At 57.9% G+C, this 24245-nt stretch overlaps 1 protein-coding gene across 20 annotated transcripts in view; it reads left to right on the forward strand.

The window, feature by feature from the left end:
• TNS1 (tensin 1) overlaps positions 1-24245 on the forward strand; it is a 283525-nt gene that overhangs the window by 123842 nt on the left and 135438 nt on the right. For 19 of the 20 annotated variants that reach the window (XM_043525426.1, XM_043525423.1, XM_043525425.1 and 16 more), the window contains one exon: positions 12118-12156. In XM_043525426.1, the coding sequence (XP_043381361.1) occupies positions 12118-12156 (39 nt within the window). Of the gene's footprint in view, positions 1-3455; positions 3577-12117; positions 12157-24245 lie in introns of those variants that run through there. The other variant, XM_043525441.1, reaches the window with a different exon arrangement.

The following is a 24245-nucleotide window of genomic DNA, read 5'->3' on the forward strand; positions in this document are numbered from 1 at the left end:
GAAGTGTTCGCCCGCAGGCCGGAGGGTGTTTGGGTCGTTTATCTGTGTGAGATGATTCGAGAGCGCGGTGATTGTCTGGTTTCAGCCCCGTCGCTGTTACTGGGGCATGTAGTCCACTGGATGGGGGGCAGCACGTGTCAGACCCATGGAACTTGAAAGGTGCGTTGTAGGGGGTGAGTGAGCTTTTAAAGTCCCCTAACGGGACTTCTGCGTCCCGCACAGAAGGTGCAGATGGAGCTCCAGGCAGAAGATCCGGGGTGAAATGCTGGCCCCATTGAAGTTAATGGGACTTTTGCCATTGACTATCCTGGGGCCAGGATGTCACCCCCACTTCTCCTCTTCTACACACCAGCTTTTGCATCCCTGTGCATGCCCTAAGGAAATGGTTTATCCGCATCCTGTGTGAGCTGCATTGCTGGAGAAGATCTGCACGCACCGGCCTGGCAGGGCACCTGGGAATACCCTGTGGGGGGGGGGGGCGGGGGGCAGGGGCTGTCTCCTTTCCACCTCTCCCACTTGTGCCTCTGTTCCCTCTTGCCTCCGTTTGCCCCGTGCCCGTCGGACAGGAGCCCTCGCCTGTGTGTGCAATGAACGAATACGGGCCGGGGTCGGGGCCGGGTCACTGCAGCTCGTGCAAGGCTCCAAGGTCCCTTCTGGGGGCAGGCTTTGTACCTGGGAGCCTGATGCCGAGAGGAACCGGCACATTGTGACTCCTGTTGCTGTCCCAGGATCAGGTCCTCGCAGAGAGTGGGGCTCACAGCCCTGGAGAACGACATCCTCCATGGAGCCACCGAGCCGGAGCAGGAAGGGCTGCGCGGGCGTCTCTGATTTGCCGCCACCCAGGCCTGGAGGGGTGAGGCCTGTGGTCAGAGCAGAGCCCCCTCTCTGGCCATTGATTCTACCGATACCATGGTCCCAAAGATGGTGGTGGGTGGGTCCTGTGCCCTGCATTGGACCTCCCCGTCGCTGGGCTGGGAGCCATGCACACTGTTGAGCTCTGCCCCATCTCTGCCCCCCGCCCACAGTGTGCCAGCACATGCCCCCTCCTCACACCGATGTGCCCTCGCAAAACTCCCTTTTGGAAGCAGCTGAGTGGTGTGGGAAGCCAGTGCCCACCTTAGCGGCTGGCAGAAAGCCCGAGGTGGTGGGCACGGCGATGCTAGCAGCTCTCCAAGCCTTGGCACCGGCCACAGCCAGATTAAACTTGCCGTCCACCCCTGCACCGACCCACCCCGGGCTGTCACAAATGGAAGGTGCGTTGCTGGTGTGCGAGCATGGCTCAGGGGCTGGTTCTGTTTCTTGCCAGGATAAAAGTTGTTCCCCATTTGCCCGTTTCACTGGCCTGCACTGACTCTTGGGCACCTCGGGTCACTTTCCCTCCCCTCTCCTGGCTGCTTTCGGTCCAGCGAGGCGGGTCCGGAGTTGATGTTTAGCGCCCAGTTCCATTACATGCCAGACGCCCCCTGCGAGGGCAGCCGCTGGTAGAGACGAGGCCTGGATCTTTAGTACGTAAACCCACAGACGACTTGGGGCCTACGTGCTTGAGCGAGATCAGTGGGGTTGGGCCTGCAGCCAGTCTCAGGTACCCTCTGGCATTGAGGGGGCTCCCAGCCTTTCCCACCCTCAGATCTTGCAGTGGGGACGTTTCTCCCAGTCACTGGTCAGTGGGGCCTTTAGCGTGTTTCGCCGGAGAACGGAGACGGGCCGGGGCTGTGTGAACTATAAAGGGGATTCTGTCTTGGGGCATCCGGACACAGACGGACCCTGGGGTTCTCTCTGTTGCGCCGGTTCCCAGCCTGCACTGTCCAGCATCACCATGAGGGGTCTCCCGCAGGGGCCTGGCCTCCGCAGCCAGGGGATGGGGGCTGCCCTGGCAGATGCTCTGGGAGAATGGGTTCAAGCCCAGGGTTAACCGGCATCCCCAGCCAGGCTGGCTCGAGCGTGTGTGGGGAACGCAGGCCACCGTGTAGCTGGAGGGGGCTGAATGAAATCCCATGGCCCCATCCCGGGCCGGCATTGTCGTGCGAGGCCTCAGCCCTGAACTGCCCTACACAGGGCAATGGCTCTGCACAGAAGAGGAACCTCAATCCTGACCTGCAGCCCCCTGTTATCTGAGCCTCTGGTTCCCCACACGGAGCTGTGCTGGTGCCCCCCAATCCTGACCTGCAGCCCCCTGCTAGCCCAGCCCTGGGTTCCCCCCACTCTGCCAATTGCCCCTCAATCCTGAACTGCAGCCCCCTGCTAGCCCAGCCCTGGGTTCACCCACCCACCAGCTCTGCCAATACCCCTCCTTCCAGACCGGCCCCCCATCTCTACTGATGCCCCTCACTCCCGACCCGCAGCCCCCTGCTGTCCCAGCCCTGAGCTCTTCCCCCCACTCCCTCTGCTCTGCCGATGCCCCTCACCTGACATGCCTCCCCCTGCAATTCACTGAGTGATTAAGGACTAAAGTGAAGCGACTTCTCCCAACCCCAGGACACTTTGGATCTCAGCTCCCCGTGCAGCCCATTTCCCCGTCAGCGGGCGCGTGGGTCGCACCCAGCGTTGTAACTTGTATTGCTTGTATCCCAGGGTGGGGTTTTTCCCGCCTTCCTCTGGCCACAGCTGGGCGGGGTGAACCCCTGCGCTGAGGTGGGACAGAGACCCCCTGTTCCTAGACTCCCGTGCCAGATAGCCAGTTTTGGGGGGGTGGGAAGGAATTTCCCCCCAGGTCACATTGGTGGGGTCACTGGGGGGTGCTTCCGCCTTTCTCTGCAGTACGGGGTGTGGGTCGCCTGCCAGGATCAGCCTGGCTTCCCTCCCCTGCCATCACAGGGGCCTCGGGCACTGGCCGCACCTGAGTCCCCCTGTTCTCTGCCTGAGGACTGAAAGCTTTGGTCTAACAGGTTACAGGAATACAATACAGGGCTCAGTTACGGCGTGAAGCTGAAATGCCTGTGATCTACAGGAGGGGAGACTGACCTGCTAACCGGCCCCATGGGCCTCCCGCTCTGTGAAAGGCCTCGCCCGCAGGATCTACGCTCTCTCTTAGGGTCTCAATCAGGGCCCAAGCAGGAGCTCCCTAAATGCTGGCACTTCATTATTTTTTTTCTTCTCATGCAAATGCCTAGAGACACTGTGTAAACAGCCCTCGTCCCGTAGCCAAAACTCGGCTCGTGAGCAGGTCCAAGCAGAACATTCCAAGCGCGCTGTGGATCGGCGCCAGCCCCGGAGGGCAGGAGAACGGGGCCTTTTATGGTAGCATTTCTCCATTCAAATCGAAACCCCAACCCAAAACAAAACAGAGCCAGGAACACAAACACGGCCGCTAGAAGATGCAGCTGGGGAGCAGCCCGGGAGGGGGGACCTGGGGGTTCGCAGTAGAAGGAAGAGCCAGTGATTAGCAGCCTGCCTGGCGCGGCGTGAGCAACGGGATGGACGGGGGTGGACAGGGAGGACAAGCAAACAACCCTGCTTGTGGCGGGTGGCCGGGGAGGAGAAACTGCGTTTCCTTTTCAGTGCTGTTGGTGGATTACTGGTAACGAATGAATCCAGCTCTGGACCTGACCGGCTTGAAGACCTCTACAGAGCCATGCGGTGAGCACAGACGAAGGGCAAGATTCCCACCCTCTGCCCCCCACAGCCCTGTCAGGGAACATCTCTAAGGGGACGAAACACCCTAGTCAAGGCTTGTCCCCCTCTGATGAGCTTTCCACCGAAGAGGCCAGGCCCTGCCCGGCGTGGGGAGGGCCTCTGGAGATGTGACGGAGGTCGACCTGCTAGTTACACACCGGTCCCCGGGATGTGGGCAGGTGGCGCAGTGCTCTGTGGAGAAGCGAGTGAGAACTTGAGGATGCAGCAACTCCTGGACCAGATCAGACCAGGCAGGCGTGGTGGGCAGCCCATGTTAACGAGCTTGTCTACACTCGGACATTTACCGCAGTAGCTATGCTGAAATAATTATCTAGGTATAAGGCCCGTGTGGACTCTCCTCTTCCAAAATGAGAGTGCCCGCTTGTGGGTTAGCTTTATCCACTTTGGAGTGATTGTTTGGGAGTAGCTCCTTCGGTAAGTTTCCAAGTAGAGACAGATCCTGGGTGGGGGAATGCGCTCCTTGGCTGTATAAGCAGGGGAACATCAAGCGGGAGTAGGGCAGACGCATTACTTCTGTTGGCAGCGTCGGCACTCTGAAGAACAGGCCTGGTAGGGGGAGACTTGAGGAGTTGGGTTTAGCTTGAGAAAGAGAAGGTTAAGACATGACGTGATCATGCTCCTTTGTAGGAGAAGATTTCTGAGAGTAGGTGGCTCTTCCATTGAGCAGAAAAAGGAGTGGTGACATCTGTGGCTGGAAGTTGAAGCTGGAACCAGAAATAAAGCATTTAATGGTGAGAGTCATTAACCACTGAAGAAGTTACCTAGGGATGTGGGAGAATCTCCTTCACTTGAAGGCTTTTTAAATCAAGACTGGCTCTCTGTCTGAAAGATCTGAATTGGAAATGATGGGGCTTGATAACAGAGGTGCTGGATGAGGTTCCTTGGCCTGCCATGTGCTGGAGATCAGACTTGATGCTCAGAACGGTCCCTTCTGGCTTTGAAGTCTATAAATCCGCTGCTCCATGGAAAGAAGGGGAGGGACTCTGGATTCCCACCAGTGTAACCAAGAATTAGCCCTAAATTTGTCGCTGTTCCTTCCTGGTCTCCAGCCAAGTGACTCTTTGGGTGGGTGGGTCCATGGGCGGTCCAAGGACAGCCTGGCTCACCGGCCCCTGGCAGACTGGTGGGAATTACCAGGGGTGGCTCCCTGCAGTGCAGCAGTTTCTGGCCACTGTTTCTGAGCCGCCAGGAAAGACAGAGGCCTGTGGTGGGAGCAGCCCCGAAGGAAGCCTCCTCGGGAATAGGGAGCATCGTCGTCCAGACAGAAAGAGATTTGGCCTGAACCTCCGCTGAAACTCAGCCCACGTTGGATTGCTTTGGGAGGTCTGAAATGGTTGGCATTTTCTAAATCATGTTTGTCTTTCCAAGTTGAGACTGGGAGCAGAAGTGTCAAGGCAGAAGAGACCCTGGCTGGATAACTCAGAGAACCTCCAGCGCAGGCAGCTGGATGTTGGGGTCTTCTCCCATCCAGACGTTGTGATGACTCCCATCGGTGGGAATGCCCAGCTTTTAGCAAGGGTCAAGACCCGTGAGCCAAGGGTCCGAGCCCAGGCCTGGGAGTTGAGAGAAGTCCGTTCACTCCTGGCTCTGCTACGGACTCGCTGGGCATGAGAAGCCACGGGGCTGCAACCTGGGTGACTCCCAGGGGCTGGGGGCTGGGATCCCAGGGTGGCTGCCGTATCCATGCCACCCCCTCTGCAAAGCAGGGAACAGCAGCCTGTGAGCCCTCCGGGTGCACGCACCACTGGATCTCCTGCCCATAGAGGTCCCACCTGGCGGAGCTGACAGCATTCCCTGATTGGCCCAGGTGCACTATTTTAGGCCTAGGCAAAGCACCTGGAGGCTGTTTCTGCAATAAGGCAGGTCCCTGGGTTGCTGCTGCTACAGATCCTCTGTGTGGTCCTGATCCTTGCTCCTGGTTCCAGTTCCCAGTTCCCCGCCCCCACTCCTGACATCTCGTCCTGTCTCTGTTCCCCTATCTCTACTGTGGCTGGCGTTCTTCGCTCTCTGCTGCAGCTCATCGAGTTCAGCTCCGACCCAGTCCTACGGTGTGACGTTGGTACGGACTTCTGCTTCTGCCCTTAACCCTCTGCACTGAACTTGGGCCATGTTCTCGAGTCCCCTCCACCCCAAGCCCTCGCCTCAACCCGGATCCCATAGCTGGAGTCCTGACACTGTATGAGCTGGGGCACATCACTTGCTCTTTCTGGGCCTTGATGTTCCCATCTGTAAAATGGGGACAATTATAGCATTGTAGGACTTCAAGGGACCTCGAGAGGTCATCTAGTCCAGTCCCCTGCCCTCATGGCAAGACTCAGTATTATTATCTAGACCATCCCTGACAGGTGTGTGTCTAACCTGCTCTTAAAAACCTCCAATGATGGAGATTCCACAACCTCCCTGGGCAATTTATTCCAGGGCTTAATCACTCTGACAGTTAGGACATTTTTCCTCATGTCCAACCTAAACCGCCCTGGCTGCAATTTAAGCCCTTTGCTTCTTGTCCTGTCCTCAGAAGTTAAAGAGAACATTTTTTCTCTCTCCTTGCTGTAACAACCTTTTATGTACTTGAAAACTGAGAGGGGACATGAGAACAGTCTTCTCTTCTCCAGACTAAACAAACCCAATTTTTTCAGTCTTCCCTCCTACGTCATGTTTTCTAGACCTTTTGGTTGCTCTCCTCTGGCCTTTCTCCAGTTTGTCCACATCTTTCCTGAAATGTGGTGCCCAGAACTGGACACAATGCTCCAGTTGAGGCCTAATCAGTGTGGAGTAGAGCGGAAGAATTACTGCTCGTGTCTTGCTTACAACACTCCTGTTGACACATGATGTTGGCTTTTTTTGCAACAGCATGACACTGTTGACTCATATTTAGCTTGTGATCCACTCGGACCCCCAGATCCCTTTCTGCAGTTCTCCTTCCTAGGCAGTCATTGCCCACTTTGTATGTGTGCAACTGATTGTTCCTTCTTAAGTGGAGTATTTTGCATTTGTCCTTATTGAATTTCATCCTATTGACTTCAGCCCATTTCTCCAGTTTGTCCAGATCGTTTTGAGTTCTAACCCTATCCTCCAAAGCACTTGCAACCCCTCCCAGCTCGGTATCGTCCGCAAACTTTATAATCATCCTGACTGCAGAGGTGCATGTCAGTCTGACATTCCGGTTGGTTGTGAAGTGCTTTGAGATCCTGGGATGGCAGGTGTTAGTAGAGGGCAAAGCTTCATTGTGTGAAACTGGCTTTAAGAGTAGGACCCAGAAGTATGTCTCGGCCACACCCCCCAATGCCCAGGGGTGTTCGCATCGGGGGTCTTCATAGATTTTGAGTCCAGAAGGGACCAATATGATCACCCTGTCTGACCTCCTGCATCATCCAGGTCAGAGAACCCCCTAATGATTCCTGCATGAAGCCCGTCACTTTTAGTTGAGCTAGACCCTAGTTTCAGATGCTCTAAAGACTTCAAGTGATGGAGGATCAATCCCGCCTTTAGATCCATTGTTCCAGTGGTTAATTACCCTCACCGTTAAAAACCGGGGCTTTATTCGTAGCCTGAAATTCTCTAGCTGCAGCTTCCAGGCATTGCACCGTGTCCAGCCTCTGCTCTCAGAAGTCAGTTCCCCTTGTGGGGACTTGGATAAGTTAAACAGAACCCGTTCCTTCAGTCTCTCGCTGCAAGCTGGCTTTTCCAGACCAGGAATCTTTCCCATAGCTTTTTTTCTGACTGCTCTCCGGCATTACCAGGCTTGGTTTGGCTGGTTATAGAGATGTGGGCCAGTTGTGGAATTCAGAGCTGGCTCCGAGTCCAAGACTTCGGGACATGGGATTTGTTTTGGGGTGTTGGGAAGTTGGACCCCTCAGCAATGTTCGTCCATCCCAGGAATCTCAGCACAGGGCCTGAGAAACACTGGAATGATGGGTGCAGAGACATTCCGGTCACTTCCCTATGTCCATCCCTCGCAGGGGGACATGCAGGGGCTTGGGTACTTAGCAGCTCTTGCTGGGAAGTAGCTGTGGCTTCCCTGGCATGCGTGTCTCCGTGCCGTATCAATATCAACAAATAGTTTTGAGCCACAAGCTCCTTCCAGGAAATTCTGGGTTGGATTGCCAGTGCGAGTGGCAGGATATGCTGGGCGGAGCGGAGCTTGGCGTGTGGTGCGGGGCTGGGGACATGGGAAAGTGAACCAGCAAAACTGGGCTTACGCTGCCCTTGACGCTGTTTTCTGCAGTGGGTAAAGATCACCCTGTGTGTAGAGGAGAAAAGGGCCAGCCCAGGAGCAGCATCAGAAGAGGTCTGCTGCCCGGCGTGAGTCCCAGCTGTTGTCACAATCAGGATGATGGCTGGGCCACTCTGTTCTGCTCGGCAGGAGCCCGGGTTTGAGCCCCTCCAAAGCCATTCGATACCCAGACCCTGAGTTCTTTGGCAAATCCGGACCTGACGCAGGGACCAAGAGGAATACAGAGGAAACAAAGCCCGGGGTTAATTGGCAGTAATTTGCCTCTGGTAATTACTGGAACAATAGCTTGGCTGTTTTGTCTGACATCTGCGGTCTTTTGCTCCACTTCAAAGGTTCCATACACGCTGCTTAAAACAACTTTACATAATGACCCCGGGCCCTGAGCCCAGGTTCTTCAGCACTCCGAGCACAGGCCCCTGTCATTTGAACTAAAGGAGCTACTCAGTTGGCAAGTAGCAGTGGTAGGCTGTTACCCTCTGCAGCCCAGCCATTAGAGGAGGCCACTGTAGCAGTACGGCCTTTTGATAGCAGCCGAGACCTCTCTTCACACAGGACCGTAGGCCAGCCCTGCCTCTGGAGTGCAGCGTCCGTAAGAGCAGACATCGCTGTCGTCAGCTACTGCAGCCGCTTGCCTGCGGCTCGAGGGATCGAACTGATGATCTGCTCTCTGAACACCCGGCCCCAGCCCCTCAGGTCGAAAGGCAGTCTCCATCAGGGAGGCACAGTTTCAAAGAACTCTGGTAATTAACTCATTAGTTAATTCAGCAAATGAGCTCTCAGTGGGATTACCCCTAAATACTCCCCTCGTATTAATACAGAGCACTGCTTCAGCCTTTCCAAATATGAATCCTCGGCCCAGCAGCTTCATACCCATTCAGCAGATGGGGAAACTGAGTCACGGGGCGGGAAAGGGACACATCTGAGTTCAGAGAGAGCCTCAGCATCAGAACCAGCAACAAAAATGAGGAGTCCCATTCCTGGGCTCAGACCGAGATCCTCAGCCTCTCTCTTCTGTTGGGGTTTGTTTTGTCATGCCTTCAGCCACTAGATAAACCCTGCAGCGGGAGACCCATCCGTCCATCAGTGCCCGTCCCCGGGGTATCTGAGCACTGAGCCAGCCCCTGCGGGCTCACCCCGGCTGTCGCTGGCTGGGCACTACCCCAGCAGCTCGCCGGATAAGCCACAGTTACGCCGTACACCATGATTCATTTTTTCAGCATCTTTCATTGAAGCTGCTTCTCACGGCGCTGGCAGAGGGCTGATTTAAGGAGGCGGAGAAGGGACACGGGGCGTTCCAGGGCTGCCGGGGCGGACTCTGATGCTTGGTGAGCGGAGGGTGCGTGGAGGGAAGACGGCTGAGAGGCACAGGGAGGGACCTGGCATTGATGACCTTGACCAAAGGTTAACGTCCCCGACACGTGGCAGCAGCCAGTGGCTACTGCGACGAGCTACCAGTGTAGGAGATGGGCTTGCTGGTGCGGCTCTGATCCGGAGCGTTTCCTTTCTTCTGTGGGAGGTTGCTGCAGCTGTTGTGTTTCTGGGAGCAGCAGGTGGGAGGGAGAGGAGCGGTGGGAGAGGGGGCACGTCATGTTTTAGGGGGGGGAGCTGCAAGGGACATACAAAGACCTTCCAGCACTGAGGGACGCATGGGGGGACAGCCTCTCGGAGCTGGAGCTCCGGGTGGGCAGAGAAGCTGCTTTCTGTGTGTGTGTTTTTGCCCAAGTTCGATCTTTGCACAATAAAACTGTCCCCAGGAAGAGACTCAGGCCGGGCAGTGAGAGCTAGCCGGAGTGAGGGGAAACTGAGGCAGCGGCTAGCCCGAAGCCAAGCCCGGTAGGCTACAGCCTGGACGTAACGGGCGAGCGTGGGAATCCATGCTACGTGAAGGGGAGCGACTGCTCCCGCTTTCTAACACTGGGGCGGAGGATTGTGCAGAGCTCGTGAGCTCTTGCTTTGACCACGCAGTCTGGCTACAAGATCCTTTTATTCTGCCGCAGCTGCCACCCGGAATAGCCAGCCTCCTTCATTTCCCCTCCAACAGGTCTTCTCTTCCCCTCCCTTCCGGGCGAGGGACCAGAGCTAGCACGAGCATCTTTGGATGAGCCTGCACGGCAATTATTCGCTCGCACCAATGTGAGGGACGGTAGCCGTGCCCTGGGAGGCTTGGCAAGATGCTTCTTTGGGCATGCGAGACTCCGGCTACGAGGAAAGCCAGAGGCTGGCTGCTTGCGCTGGGGTCTGTGCAGCGTGGGGGGCAGCGTGGACAAGAGACGTTGCAAGGGGTGGTTGGTCTTTGCAAGGGCGGGGCTGCTGGGCTCAGCAGAGGGTTCTGTGCTTCCTGAATGTGGCGGGGGCAAGCAGGTGAAACGCGCCTGCTGAGTGTGCCTGGGGACCCTGCCTGTCCGTGGAGGCTCAAGCCACCTTAGCTAACAACGGTCGCGCAGCTGGTGCGGGGTGTGGGGGAGGGACTGCAGAGCAGAAACGTTACATACCGGCCCCCCAGTGCCCAGCGGTAGCAGGTGCCATGGCCTAGCAAGATGGTTTCTTGCTGGAGGAGAAATCCGTGGCACACAGTCAGAGTTCACGCTTCGCGTAACTCGTTTATCCAGCGGCCTAGGGCCCAGGTGGTCACGAAGGGCAGGGAGGCAACGGCTGCTTTAGCCGTCCCAGCCCAACTCTACTGCCCAGTTTCCAGGGAGTAATGCTGCCCCAAGAACTGACTCCGGCTAGGGCGATTCAAGCTCTCCTGCCCTTTGCAACAGCTCCCCCAACCAGAAACTGCATCACAAACCGAACAGCCGCGCAGGCATCGTCTCCTGCTACGTGAGAAGCCGGTGTAATGCCGCCACCTGGTGCCTCCCACCGTAATGGGGCTAACCTGCCACGCGGTCGCCTTCTCCATGCTGGAGCAAAGTGCCGGCGTTCCCACTCCGAGCCTGATTTCCCCAGTCTTGGCTCCTTCAGGATCCTACCATCTAGAAACAACGAAACCCGCCTAATTTCCAAAGCAGTTGTCAAAATCGAATCGCTCTCCTCCTTAAGAGGCAAATCGATTCCTCTTTCCTGGCAGACAAATCACCTGCTGTCTGCCCTTCAGCCTGCAACGTGCCAGGAAACCTTCAGATCCCCCACCTCGGCCCATGATGTGAGAAGGGGCCGGGGGTTGAAAACAAAGGGACGCATGGTTCAGGCAGAGAAAAGGAAGTCCTCTACGCTTAAGTTGGCGTAGTTCACTACTGGTGGGAGTGGGGGCTGGGGGGGGGGTCATTGAGGCAAATGCTGAGGCTGGACTCCAGATTCTGTAACTTCTTTGCTGTGTGAGCTGAAATGGTGTTTCAAGGGGAGCCACCCTCATGCTGCAGGGCCGATCACCAGCGGGGGTCAGGAGGAATTTCTCCTTCCCTTGGCATAACACAGCTCCGTTGATCAGGCTCATTGGTGTGTTCCCTCCCACCTCTGAAGGGTCAGGGGTAGGTCACCACCAGAGCGGATGGAGCCACATGGAACGCTCCCCGTTCTCGGCCTCGGAGGCCCTGCTGGTTTGTTGCACATCGATCAGCGATGGGCTGGGCGCGTGGGTTAAGTTAATCCAGGAAATGATCATGGGGGGCGTTTTGCAGATGTGTGTGCGAGTCCTGTCCCAAAGCTCTGCCGTGATTAGAGAAATGCCCTCTGGAGGGGGCTGATTGCAACCTACCACCAGCCACACGCTCTGATTTCTGGGTGTGTAGGAGCCTGTGTGAAAAGCAGTAGCCAGCCAAGTACGCTCAGATTAATGCCTGCAGTTAATACAGCCGCTCTCCCTCACATAGACCCTGGGCGGTCCGAGGACCGGGGAAGATGAAGCCGGGGCCCTGGCATGTTTGGGGCAGTTGGGTCCACGGGCAGGTCTCCCTCTTGTGAAGTGGTTGAGCATTGCACAGAATGGTGCGGTAGCCATTGCCAGTGGGTTCTAGGCTGGGCATCACCCCCTTCCTTCTGCACGTCCCTGCGCGGTTCAGGTCTTCCCCGGTCCGCGTGAAGGAGCGCAACCATTTGCCAGAGCTGACCACAGCCGCATCGCTCTGGAGCAGGCCTCCGTGGACGGGGGGGAGCAGACATGAGGGGGTTGTCTGGGGGCAGGCTCCTAGCGGCGGCCCCCCAGCCCAGATCATGCCGTATGTAAGATGACCGAGAGCCCGGTCTCTGCTTTGCCGCGCCTAGGGACTGGTGACATTCTAACGCTGGGTCTTCTTGTGTTTTCTTCGCAGGCGGCTACCCCGTGTGCGCCTCCCGTCAACTCTGAGCTGGTAAGTGAGCCGACCCTCTTCCCCGGGGGCACTCTGGCCGCGGCTTCACGGCGGCTCTTGCCACTGCAAAAAAGAACACAGTGAAACAGCATTGGCACCTGGGGAGGGAGCAGAGCACGGGGCTGGGAACCAGGGGAGCCGCATTCTTGGCTCTGCCACGGAGCCAGCGGTGCCTCAGTTTCCCTCTCTGTCCAACATGGGCCTGCCGTGGTCCTTCCCTGTGGCAGGGGCAGTGGGATGCTGTGAGGGAAGGAGCAGAATTATTTAGAACAATCTGTAGAGCCCATTAGGGTGTCAGTGACCAACTAGCTGGCAGTGCTTAGGTGACCCAGAAGGAACTGATCCCCTGTGGGTGACCTGGAGTCTAGAAGGGCGTGAATGGAAAAGAGGGTCTGGTATAGGGAGAGGAAGGATGGTCCGGGGTGTTAGCCTGGGATGTGTGAGACCTGGTTTCTAGTCCCTGCTCTGCACAGGCTCCCTGGGTGGCCTTGGCCAAGTCACTTAGTTGTTCCGTGCCTCAGTTTCCCCTCTGTAAAATGGGGCTAATGGCCCTGCCTCGCAGGGGGGGTTGTGAGGGTCTGTGGATTGAAGGCAGCGAGGTGCTCTGATAGTATGGTAAGCGGGGGGTAAGGTAGATAGGGAGGTTGGCATGAGAGGGTCGTCTCCGTGTCAGGGGGGCTGGGGCTGGCCCAGACTCGCCCTGGCAGAGTTTGGGTGGTGGGTGAGCGAGGGCTGTTCGCAGCCAGGCTGGTGCTGGGGTGTTTCCAAAAGGACCAGACAAAGGGCACTGAATTCCCTCCACTTGCCAGGCTCAGCAGCTGGCTGCGTGTACTCCAGAGCGAGCCCGGCTGGCTCTGAGAGCTGCCCTGGGACACTTCATCCGCCCCTCTCCGTCCTGTCCCCAGAGCCCCGTACAGCACCAAGGCGAAGCATGACCGAGCTGACAGCTCGGAAATGGGACCCATCGGTGGGCCAGTAGGGGGCACTTTTGCCTCCCGGTCAATACTGAACTGCTGCTGCCCGGCAGGATTTAGCAGGCGCTGGATAGCTAAGAGAGCCAGCTTAGCGAGGGGAAGTCAGTCCCAGCTGGTGGCTAATGCTGATCAAGAAGTTTCTTGTGGAGCAGGTCTTGGCGCCGGGCATGCTGGGGTAGTTACGTTCCGCCTGCTGCAATAAGGAAAGCCCCGGCCGTTTCACTTCTCTGAACTGCAGCACTGTTTACTGCCACCGTCCCCCTTTCAGCGGCAGGTGAATTCCCTCCTGATGTGACGAATCTGGGCTGTCGCTGTGCTCAAGCCCCGGCGAGAGAACGTGGATCCCCCTGCTTGGAAAGAGGCCTCTTGAGCTGTGGGAGAATCGCCATTAGCAGTATAGGGCCTATGGCACACAGAGAAGCAGTTCCAATTCCCTCCAGTAGAGGACAGTGGTGCACGTACACATTTGCCGTTTATATGTAGGGGTGGTGTCACAGTAGCAAACGGCTGGCGTATGATGCATTTTGGCCTCAGGATCCTCAGCTGGTGGCCTGTCTTCATTTTCGGAGGCCTAGTCTCCACGCAGCCGACTCTTGAGGAATTGTTGCTTGCCACAGATCAGCAGTTCAACTCCCCGCTCCTCTTGCTGTTGGGTCGGCATGGGAAAGTTATTCAGAGCTCAGAGGCAGCTCAGTTCTGGTTCAGCCTGCTCTGTGGGCCTAATGCATGTGCCATCAGGGGGCGATAGCAAAGGGGGGTGCAGGGGATAGGAGGCAGATGCAGCAGGCTTTCCTGTTCTCAGGGTCTGGCCTCTCCTCTGCCACCTCCCCTAGCATTAGCAGTCATAAGTGGGTCAGCAACTGCCGGGAGCAGGCGTCTATCTCGGTGCGCTCGTGTTATGGCCCTGTGCACTTGGAAAGCCCGCCAGGAAATCGGCCTGGGAAACCTGCATTCTGGTCGGGACCCAATTCTCCTTGCTGAATTCTAGGGGATGGTTAGTCAGGATGTTTGGGTCGGTCTAGGATAGAAACAGGGCCGAGGTGCAACGCGCGGATTCAGATTCAGGTTAGGATCTGGCCCTGCCCAAACCCGTGGGCTCTTGGCCCCGGGATTAGTTCAGATAGAGATACAGGCCAGCTGTACAATTCAGGGCGAGATCCGCAGCGGGACCCCGAGCCCCCTTGACGTCTGGGGAGGGGCTTGGGCCAGGATCCATTTATAACACATGAGTCTTACCCCATCCCAACGACATTCGGTTCCCATCACACCAGGGGCACGCTCAGATTCCACCACAGCCAAGTAATTCTTGTCCTCGCCTCCCCGCAGTGGTCTCATTTGAAATTGGTGGGACTGCAGGGCTTCGTGGCCGTGCCAGGAACAATACAGCTCCGGACGCGGGGGTCTGCCATTTTGAAGGGCGAGCCGGGAGAATCTGTTCCTGATGTGGGCTCACCCAGGTCTCAGTTCCCTTCTTTGGGCATGAAGCTCTGCCATCCTCAGCAGCCTAAACTCGTATGTGCCACGGGCAGAGAACAGCTGGGACCCACCAACGCCTGACACCCCTGCAGTGGTAGGGAATTGACTGGGTGAAATATACCCAGATGATCCCAGTTGATGAACCGTGTCCCCGCCAGCCCCGCTCCTGAGCTGACCCGGGGGGGAAATTCTGACTTGGATGATGACCCTTAGCCTGGCCCTCCGTCTGCAGGACAGCCTGGCAAACGCTTTGTCTCTGCACGCTGCCATGGTGAATTCCTAGCCCGGGTTTGTGGGCAGTCACAGAGCAGGGCATTCGAGAAGCGACGTGGGGCCGGCGCTGCATCTTCCCTTTGCCTGATTGACAACCGAATCCCTAGGGAGCGGCTCAGAGCACTGAGGGGCAGCCCGGGGCCCCGATCCAGCCGGGCACTGGCGCACGGGCCGTGTTCAAAGGGACTTTAACTCGCACGAAGAGCTGAGCGGGAGCGGGGCCTTGGCTTTTTGCCTTGTTTGGGCTCTTCGAACCTGCGGGCCATCCCTCTGAGCTTGCCCCCCTGCCCGCCCAGCCGCAAGCAGGACATGCAGCCTTGGAGATAAGGGGGTTGCTTGGGCACCGTGCCACTGAACGGTTATTTTGACATCTTGGCGGTTAATGTAAGAAGCCAGCGAGAACTCCCCCGCTGCGCCCAGGGCAGGCTTTTTCCTGCCCAGAGAACCAGCCGGGCTTTCTTAGAACCTGGGTCCTGCCCGGTGTGGACGTGGGGTGCTGAGCTGGGCGGCCCTGATCCTGCACTGACGGGGTTAGTCTGAGCCCAGTTTCTTCGGCAGGCCTCCAGCTGCCGGCGGGCGACAGGGGCCCAAGAGTGGGTCTGATCCCAGTCAGCAGAGGACAGCGGGTTGCCGGTGCCGTAGCCAGGATGTCTGCCCCACAGCAGCAGAGCTCAGTGATTTACACCCCTCTCCAGACCAGTGGTCCCCAAACTTTTCAGGGTCGTGCCCCCACTTACCCCTGTCCAGCCCCCCCCCCCGGGCCGTGAGTGGGGTTGTGGCTCCGGCGGGGAGCGGGGGTGGGCAAAGGCTGGGGGCAGGACTGGTAGCCAGGGCGCAGGGCTGGGAGTGGGACTGCCGCCCCCGGTGGGAGGCAGACAGGGGTAAGGGGGCCAAGGCTGGGGCCACAGCTTGGGGTGGAGCTGGCATCTAGGGCCCCTGGGCATGGAGCCTGAAGCAGGGCCCTGGGTGCGGGGTTGGCAGCTTGGGCTGGGAGCGGAGCCTTGGTTGTGGGGTGAGCTGCTGGGGCCGTGGCCAGGAGCAGATCTGGGCAGCGCTTCCTCCCTGCCCCCCATGGGGGCTGGCCTGGGCCCCAGCCATGCCCCTCCCCCCCCCACCCTGGAACGGTCCTCTGTGCCTCCCCGGGACGGTGCGCCCCACAGTTTGGGGACCTCTGCTCTAGACCATAGTGTGAGGTGGGGGCTCAGCCCCACAGCTGGCGTGGAGGCGGGAGGCTGCTGTTGTCTGTGTGAGGCCAGTGCTGGGCACCTCCCGGCAAACAGCAGAACACGAGCATGAGCCGTTGCCACTGAGTTTCTGAGCAGGTCCTGCCCTGCCAGCAGCTGGCAAAGTGCCCAGAGAGCTGGCGGCGCCGGTCCCAAGCAGCCAGAAGCCCTGGAGCAGCCCCGCCCGGTGCCCTGCCAAATCACAAGAGTCGCTTAAAAATCTCGAGATTTTTAAAAAATTTAAAATATAAAAAATTAAGGCCTGGGGGGATCTTTGCCTTCTGTTTCTGAGCGTTTTGGGGGCCCCTCGTTTCTTGTTTTCAAGTTTTTCTCTGCCATCCCGCATGGGGCGGGGCAGGAACTTGTTTGTTTGGAAATGCAAGCTGAGAGTCTCCTCCAGTCCCATGACTCCGGGAGCTGGGGCTTTAAGGACATCGACTATCTCAAGAAAATCAGCAGAGTTGGGAGGCCCCCCTTGACCACGCCAATGAAATCCTCGCCTGGCGCGACTGCAAAACTGACTGGCGCAGCCTGCAGCAGGGAGGGCCCGTGTGGCTGGGCCCACTCCACCCTTCAAGGGCAGCGCTGTGACCCTCAGGAGGGCAGCTCGAGTCAATTAGAGGCAGGCGTAGAGGCCGGTCCGTTCCCCACCTGCCCTCCTCTGGACGGGTAGCCACCACCATGTGCCACTGACGGGCCGGGAGGGGGACACGCAGTCAAAGATCGAGAACTGAGCAAGGCCCCGTGCAAAGGCTGGGCTCTGTTTTCCTTCAGAGCCTGGGGCGTTTTCTTCCCACCCGGGGAGATCACTCTAGCAGATGTGCCCGGGGCTCGTTTTCTTTTCTCTGATGCTGTTTAGATTGAGGAAGATGATTATTTTCACCCCTTGTTTTCCCTGGAAATCTTAATGTAAGTCAGAAACAATTAAGCTGACAGGCTGCAGGGATTTCTTCGCCAGAGCAACAAACAGGAACAATTCCCAGCAGGTCTCCGCTGATAGAAGAGGAACAGGGAATTGCTAAAACAGCTGTCCCGTGAAACAGCCCATGCTGTTCCATCTGAACTGTGAGCCGTGTGCGTCCTCGGGGCTGAGGCGCTGGCTTCTCTTGTCAACAAGATCTCCTCTCTGCTCCGCTCCGAAAGCTGCGGCAGGCGTCTATTGAAATGTACCACTGCTTTGTTATTGTAGGGTTACTTGTGAGTGGCGGGCTGGGCTTTGTCAGTGGAGGGCTGGGCTAGGTTTGTTATTGTAGGGTTCCTTGTGGGCACCAGGCCGTGCTCGCTGGTTTTATTATTGTAGGGTGGCTTATGCATGCTGATCTGCCAATGAAGTGAGCTGTAGCTCACGAAAGCTTATGCTCAAATGAATTGGTTAGTCTCTAAGGTGCCACAAGTCCTCCTGTTCTTTTTGCAGATACAGACTAACACGGCTGCTACTCTGAGATCTGCCAACAGTGATTGGTTGTTGCAGGGATGGGACTTTGTACACAAGTTTGTTATTGTAGGGTTGCTCCTGAGAGTTGGCCTCTGTGTACTGTTATCGTACTACGTGGTAGCTCTTTGCTGGCTGTGCTGGGTGGGGCGGGGTTACCCCCTGTGCTCGGAACGGACCCCCGAGGCTGCCATGCACTTGCCATAAACCGATGAGGCCCCTTCCCCCAGCCCTAGTCACTCGGGTGGTCTCGCCGGGCGGGTCTGGGGTTTAGGAGGAGCCCGAGGGCGCTGCCTGTCCTGGGACCTCCCGGGGCACAGCCGGGCTCAACTCTCCAGGGCTTTCCCTGGCGCGGCCGTCATGCCACCTCGGGTGCCCCCTGTGAAACAGGTGCCTGTGAGTGACTCCATCCCGGGACGCGAACTGGGGGGGCTGGGAGCAGTGACAGATGGGAGGGGTGGGCTTGGTCCTTCCCCTGCTGGCCCAGGCTCGGCTCCTCCCTCTGCGTCGCGGACAGTCAGCTGGTGCCGCAGGTGGTCCAAGCCACAGGGGCGAGGAGGGGGCCCTCCCTGCTGTAGCAGCTGGCAGGAGCTCCCGCCTTGCCCCAGATACCCCGGTGATGGGCTCAGTGCAGGACAGGATTGAGTCTCCTCCACAGACCTCGACCTAGGACCCGAAGGAGGGGATGTTTCACCACGTCCCTGATCTCCTCCCCAAGGGGTATCATTGAGCCCCGAGAGGCCAGGTGCCCACCCCATCTCCTGACTGATGTGCTGCCCCCTAGTGTTGGCAGGGGGCGTGGCTGAGGGCGGCCTCCCAGTGCGTCTGCTTGTTCGTGGTTGAGTTTTAAGCCAAAGATGTACCAGCTGGAAGCCAGCCCCCCGGGGAGCCTGGAGTATCTTTCCCCTGAATCCCAGATCCAGGCCTCGGTGATGTGGTTACAGGCAATGGGAGGAAGTTACCATGGGACAACGGGCTACATAAATCAATCCGAAATTAATTGGAAACACCATCCGTGCGAAAAGCCAGGGCTCGTGCTTCACTCGGGAAGGAAGGTGGCCAGTGGGGGCTGCAGAGAGAGCCCATTGCAAAGGCCCAGCTGGAGGGGAGATTGCAGAAAGGCCGCTATGGAGGGGCTTGAAGCAGGAACGAGGGGGCTGGGGCCTGCTCCGAAGGCTTGGCTCAGGCCCCTGGGGCAGCAGACAGGCCGATTTCTGACTTGCATCTGACAGTGCAAAGGAGGGAGAGGAAGAGAGTCTGGCTGAGTGCGCATGGGGAAGGGGAGTGTTCACGAGGGAGTGTGCGTGGGTGTGGCTAAGTGTGAGATGCGTGAGCGTGCATGGGAGTGGGTGAGAACATTCACGGGAGCAGGTGAGTATGCGTGGGTGAGAGCGTCCATCGGAGCAGGAGTGGGAGAGAGGGTGCCCGGGGGGTGGGGGGGCGGGTTGAGAGGGTACCCGAGGGCAGGGGCGAGAGAAGGTGCCCAGGAGCGGGTGAGCAGGTGACTGGGAGTGGGTGCCCAGGGGTGGATGCGAGGTGGCCCGGAGTGGGATGCGAGGGGCCTCAGAAGTGGGTGAGCAGGTGACTGGGAGTGGGTGCCCGGGGCGGGGGCGAGAGTGACCAGTGGGTAGGTGTGGGTGTGAGGGTACCCGGGGGTGGATGCGCAGGGGCCTGGTAGTGCGTGAGAGGGTATCAGTTAGCTTTGCGTGTGCGTGTGCATGGATCAGTTGATTTTTTGCATGTGCACCGTAGCCCTGACGCACCTTCTAGTTGTACGTTTAATGTGATAACATCTGTCCCATGTTCTCTCCTCCTGTCCCTGTACGGAGAAGCGTGTGCAGCATTTTGGCAGGGTCTGCTCTGTCCTCTCTTTTCCAGCCCCTGTGTCCCAGGGTCGGGCTTTCTGTGCGGGCGTCTTGCTCTCAGCCGGGAGGCGTCGGGGTAACAGTCCTGCAGGCCAGTATTAACAAGCGCTGAGTGATTTTCGGCCTGACGCCTGGAAAGGACTAAACAGCTGCCTCCTGCCACACGGGCCCCCGGGGGGCCCTTGGAATCGCTTGTCTCGTTTGCAAATCTTGGCTTGATATCTCCTGTGTGTGCATGGAGCAGGCACACCCGGGGCAGCACGCTCCCCTGCATCTTCTCAGGCCAGGCTGGACGTACCTACGTTCTCCTTTGGGGGTGATCTCTCGCAGGTACTTCCCTGGCCCCCATGACTGTCTTCTCTGAGCACTTCCCAATCTGTGGTGGCTGTCTGCTCACACCTCTCCCCGCTTCCCTTGTGAAGCAGGGCAGGGCTATTCTCCCCCATTGTACAGAGGGGAAACTGAGGCATGGAGCAACTCAGGCTCGGATCCACAAAGGTGTTCAGGCTGAGGGGCTGGAGGAGCGAATTCAGGGGCCTAAGACCTTTGAGGCTCTGGACTGAAGTGACTTATCAGGGGTCCCAGAGAGCGTTTGTGGCGGAGCAGGGATTTGAACTGTGGTCTCCCGAGTGCTAAGCTCACCATTGGACCATCCATCCTCTCAGCTGTGCCTGCCCAGCTTAATCACAAGGACCCCCGCCTGATGGGAAGCAAGCGAAGAGGCACCGTGCTCATTTCACTCCAAATCTTTCCAAGCAATTATCTTCCCCCACCAGCGCACCGTGATGTGTCTCGCATTGATCCAGCTGCTGTTATCACAGCCTGGGGTTTAATCTCCCCATGGCACGTCCATGCTGTGAATGCCGCAAGGAGCCCGCCGGTCCCAGAGGAAGCTCGCCAGCCCGCTCCAGGATACTTATCTGGAGAAAAACACACAGTCTTGTCTGTTTGGGACCGTTAGTGCGGTGTCAGGAGGAAGCTGACGAGGGTGTGAGGAGCCCAGCCCAGTCTGGAGATTATGGCCCAGGCTGGCTTGCAGGCCCAGCGCATGCCTGAAACGAGACGGGGAGTCCTGTGTTTGGTGGAGCCAGTTCATGGCTAGAGCCGGGGCTGGAGCAGGGGGCTGTGTGGGGAGTGGCGGGTAGGGCGGATTTGGGACACAGCCCACCTTGTAAATACCTGCCCCATCGCAGGCAGATGAACGAGGTGGCTCCAAAGGCATCTCCCATCACTGACCGCGCTGAAATAGACCAGGGTCTCCACGCGGGACTCCCTGCCAAAATGGGCTTCCCCGGTGTGCACCTCTGCCCGGATAGGCCGGGGCCGTCAGTAATGCTCGCCGTCCGTGGAGGTGCCGCCCTCTCCGATTGGCCCTGGCCCCCGGGCACAGTGGTCTGGAGGCCCCGGCCTGCCCTGTTTAGCTCACCTGTGTCCATTGAGCTGAGAGAAGCCTGAGCTAGAGACAGCCACGAAGGCCGCGGGCCAAATGGACCTGATCCGGAGAAGTACTGAGCTCCGATTTCCATGGGAGCCGGGGTGCTGAGCCCTGCTCAGAATGAGGCCCGTAGTTGGTGGGTAATGTGGCCTAGGAGATCTGTAACCAGCAGCAACAGCTGAAAGCTCAGGGCCGGGGATCACAGCTCTGGGGGATCTGCCAGAACTATCACAGCTTCACTCAGACAAGCTCATCGATCCTTGGTGAAATCACCGTCGCTTCCCTCTCCTGCCCCGAGACCTCCATGTTACCGCTGCCAAGAGCCTAGATGCCATGGGGATGGGCACAAATCAAACTCTACAATAGCTAGCAGTAGGAGAGAGGCCTCATAGGGATCCTCTCGCGAAGCCGCACACTGGCATGGCGAAGATGCTGGTGGAAACTGACAGAGTCCCATTGGCCAGCGTGGGGGGCTGGATACAGTACTCCCCCAGAAAGACGGCCCCCACCCTTTCCCCAGCAGCTTGTGTCTGGAGACCGTCCTCAGGCAGGAGCGTGGCTGCTCCGACGAGATGAGGCAGGTCTCGTGAGCCACCTGTCGGGGGATATTCTGTGCAGAAGGGGGACGGTTTTGCTGCTCCATCTCCTAGCAGGAATGCGGTGGCTCAGGTTTGCCCAGTTCCTCTCCTCGCAGGATTCCTGCTCACCGAAGGGGGCTTGGCTTCTCCCTGGTGGAGCTGCGCCAGGAGGCCGTGGCTGCTTTGCTGCCGGAAGTCTCTCTTTTCGCGTACCCTGTTCAGAAACGGTTCCTTAAGTGGCTGTTGCGTTTGTCCCCCCAGCCCTCCTGCCTCCTGGGAACTGACCCTGGAAACAGCCAGAATGAGAGATCCCGCTTAACCCAAGAGCAGAGCGACTTCACTATCGCCTTCCCCTACAATTTGCCGTCCTAGCTGGAATTCGGCAACCAGAAGGCAGGACCCCGCGGCCCCTCCTCCATTGTCAAGTTTGCAGGAGACGGGGTGGTGTTACATCTCCAGGGGCTTGTTCCTGGTTGGGTCAGGATTCCATCCATCCTTCCACAGCCCTGTCTGCCTCCGCGTCTCGCCTGCGTCCTGATCTCAGAGACTTGTCAGACGGCTGCGTGGCTATCGGTTCGCACCGGTGCTCAGTGCCGCTCTCTTGATGCTTGGAGCCGCGTCAGATGCCGGGTACTGGAAGCTGCTCCTGCTGGGAGCAATGGGGGTGGACGGGGAATCCGTTTTGCTGCTTGCTTTCCTGGAGCCGGCTGGAAGGGGGAACCTTGCTGAAGCTCCCTGAACGTGTTGCCTTCCCAGATCCATGCTGACCGGCCTCCCTCCCTGCTGCTTTGGAGCCTTGACTCATTAGGCAGAAGATCCAAGCAGGGTGTGAACCACCAGTCCATAGTGTCTTGTGTGGAACGGTCGGTGGCCATGCACGATCCTCGGCATGAACTGATTTAGGGCCAGTCCCAGCTGGGTCTCAGATCCTCCAGCCAGACCCTCGGTTGAGGGCCCCCAGCACCTTGCTGTGCCAGGTTCCTAGAATGGGCCCGGGGTTTGCCAGGCAGAGCATGCCACGCTCTTGCTGGGTGGCTCTGTGGCACAGCACTTGGCCAGCTCCGTGCTGGTAAATAACCGTGCTTTCCTCGGGCCATTCCTGGGGTAGAGTGTGAAGGGATGCGAGGCTGGGAGGCTCCAGGTGACCGAATGATGCTCCAAGCTGCAGGGACCAATACACACCCTGTGGTGGTGTTGTCTGTGTGTTCCTAGCAAAACCTCTTCATGAGGAAACTGGCAGCAGAAGAGTTAAACCGTGGCAGGCCGGGGCTGGTGGCAGGTCTTGGCAACAGGGGGCACTACCAACGCTCCCTCTCATTTTTGGCAGGCCGTGTGCGCAAAAAATGTCTTCTGTGCAAATTGTTGTGCGTCTGTGCAAATGTTTGTGGGCGCGGTGTTTCGCCGTGGGCGCGGGGTTTAGGATCTGTGTGCGTGCGCACACACGCACAGCTTGGAGGGACCAGTGGGCGCTACTACCCCTGAAAAGGATCTTTCCTGGCTCTCGGTGCAGCAGATTACTGCCATCCCAGTGAAAAAGGTCCACAGTAATTATCTGCAGCACACAGCCGTTTAGTGAGAAGGAGTTACACAAGCAATAAAGGGTTATATTAAACACATAACTCCTATGTTAGACATTAAGAGTGATACATTCCTCTGAACGAGTCTCTCTTTCACAAACAGGCCCTGCGCTAGCCTCACGCAGTTCCTGCTTGGCAAACAGAGAAGGTGGTTACCAATTTCTTCCCTCCTGGTCTGTTCTTCCCAGCCCTCTGGTCTGTCTCGGATTCCCTCGAGGCCAGACCCCCTCTGGTCACAGTCCTACTCCAGCCCATGGAGCAGAGTTTTGGCCACTCTGTCTAGCAGCGTTGCTTTCTTCAAGCGTCACCAACCACAGTAATGCACTTTGCTCGATTTTTGTACTCTTCTTCCTCAAAGGAGTCCCTTGTCTTAAAAGCATGCCCAGTGGGCATGCGGCTACTGATTTTACCTAATTCCTGTTTTAGAAGGGGCTGGGGGAGTGGAACCAAAGGAAGATCACCGGATGTTTACTCACTCATCAATCATTCACTCAGTCTCTCTGCCTGAGGTTCCTGCTGGCAGGTCGCTATAACCAGGTCAACCTGTGCTCCATGCTGGAACTTTATACCTGTGATGTTCACTTCGCATGAGCCCATGGTTGCCGAACAATAGGTTCAATATCGATCGTGCACGTGGATTTTGCCAGTTCTTCATCAAATCTGCTTCCGCTTAAAGGGACCCTGCTCCCAGGATCCTCTGCAGCCCTTCAGCCATGTTTAAGTCATGTCAAGTTATGCTCACACCCTTCATTCAGCATGGCCACATGACCGTCCCAACAGCAGGGAGCCAGTGGGCAGCAGGGGACCCATGGGTGGGGTCTGAGGATCATGAGTGAGATGGGGAGTTCTCCCCCGCTGGTTGTCCTTATTTACATCGGTTCTTCACAGGGCCGGCGGGCAGCTGGGAGCGCGGGAGCAGATCCGGGAGGTTTTCTAAGCGATGGGAGCACTGCGCTCAGCTCCCTCATTTCTCGGGTTCAGAGCTTGGATTCGCGAATGGCATTAGGCCTGGCAGGCCGAACACTGTTCCATGCAAGGAGCCCGCGAGGAATTGGCTTTCTCCAGCGGGGGCTGTTGGGAAGCAGAGCTGCTTGCACCGAGCCAGCCCCACATGTGAGCGTGGAAAAGCCCAGCGGGGAGGTGTAAATCACCCCAGCCCTAGTGCAGTGGGGCAGCCTATTTTGATACCCCCAGCGAGGGCTTCGTGGCAGAAAAGTGACTCCTCTTTTGTTAGTGTGTATTTATATAGGGCCACT

Source organism: Chelonia mydas, chromosome 11 (genome assembly GCF_015237465.2).
Source record: "Chelonia mydas isolate rCheMyd1 chromosome 11, rCheMyd1.pri.v2, whole genome shotgun sequence".
In the NCBI taxonomy this organism is placed as follows: Eukaryota; Metazoa; Chordata; order Testudines; family Cheloniidae; genus Chelonia; species Chelonia mydas.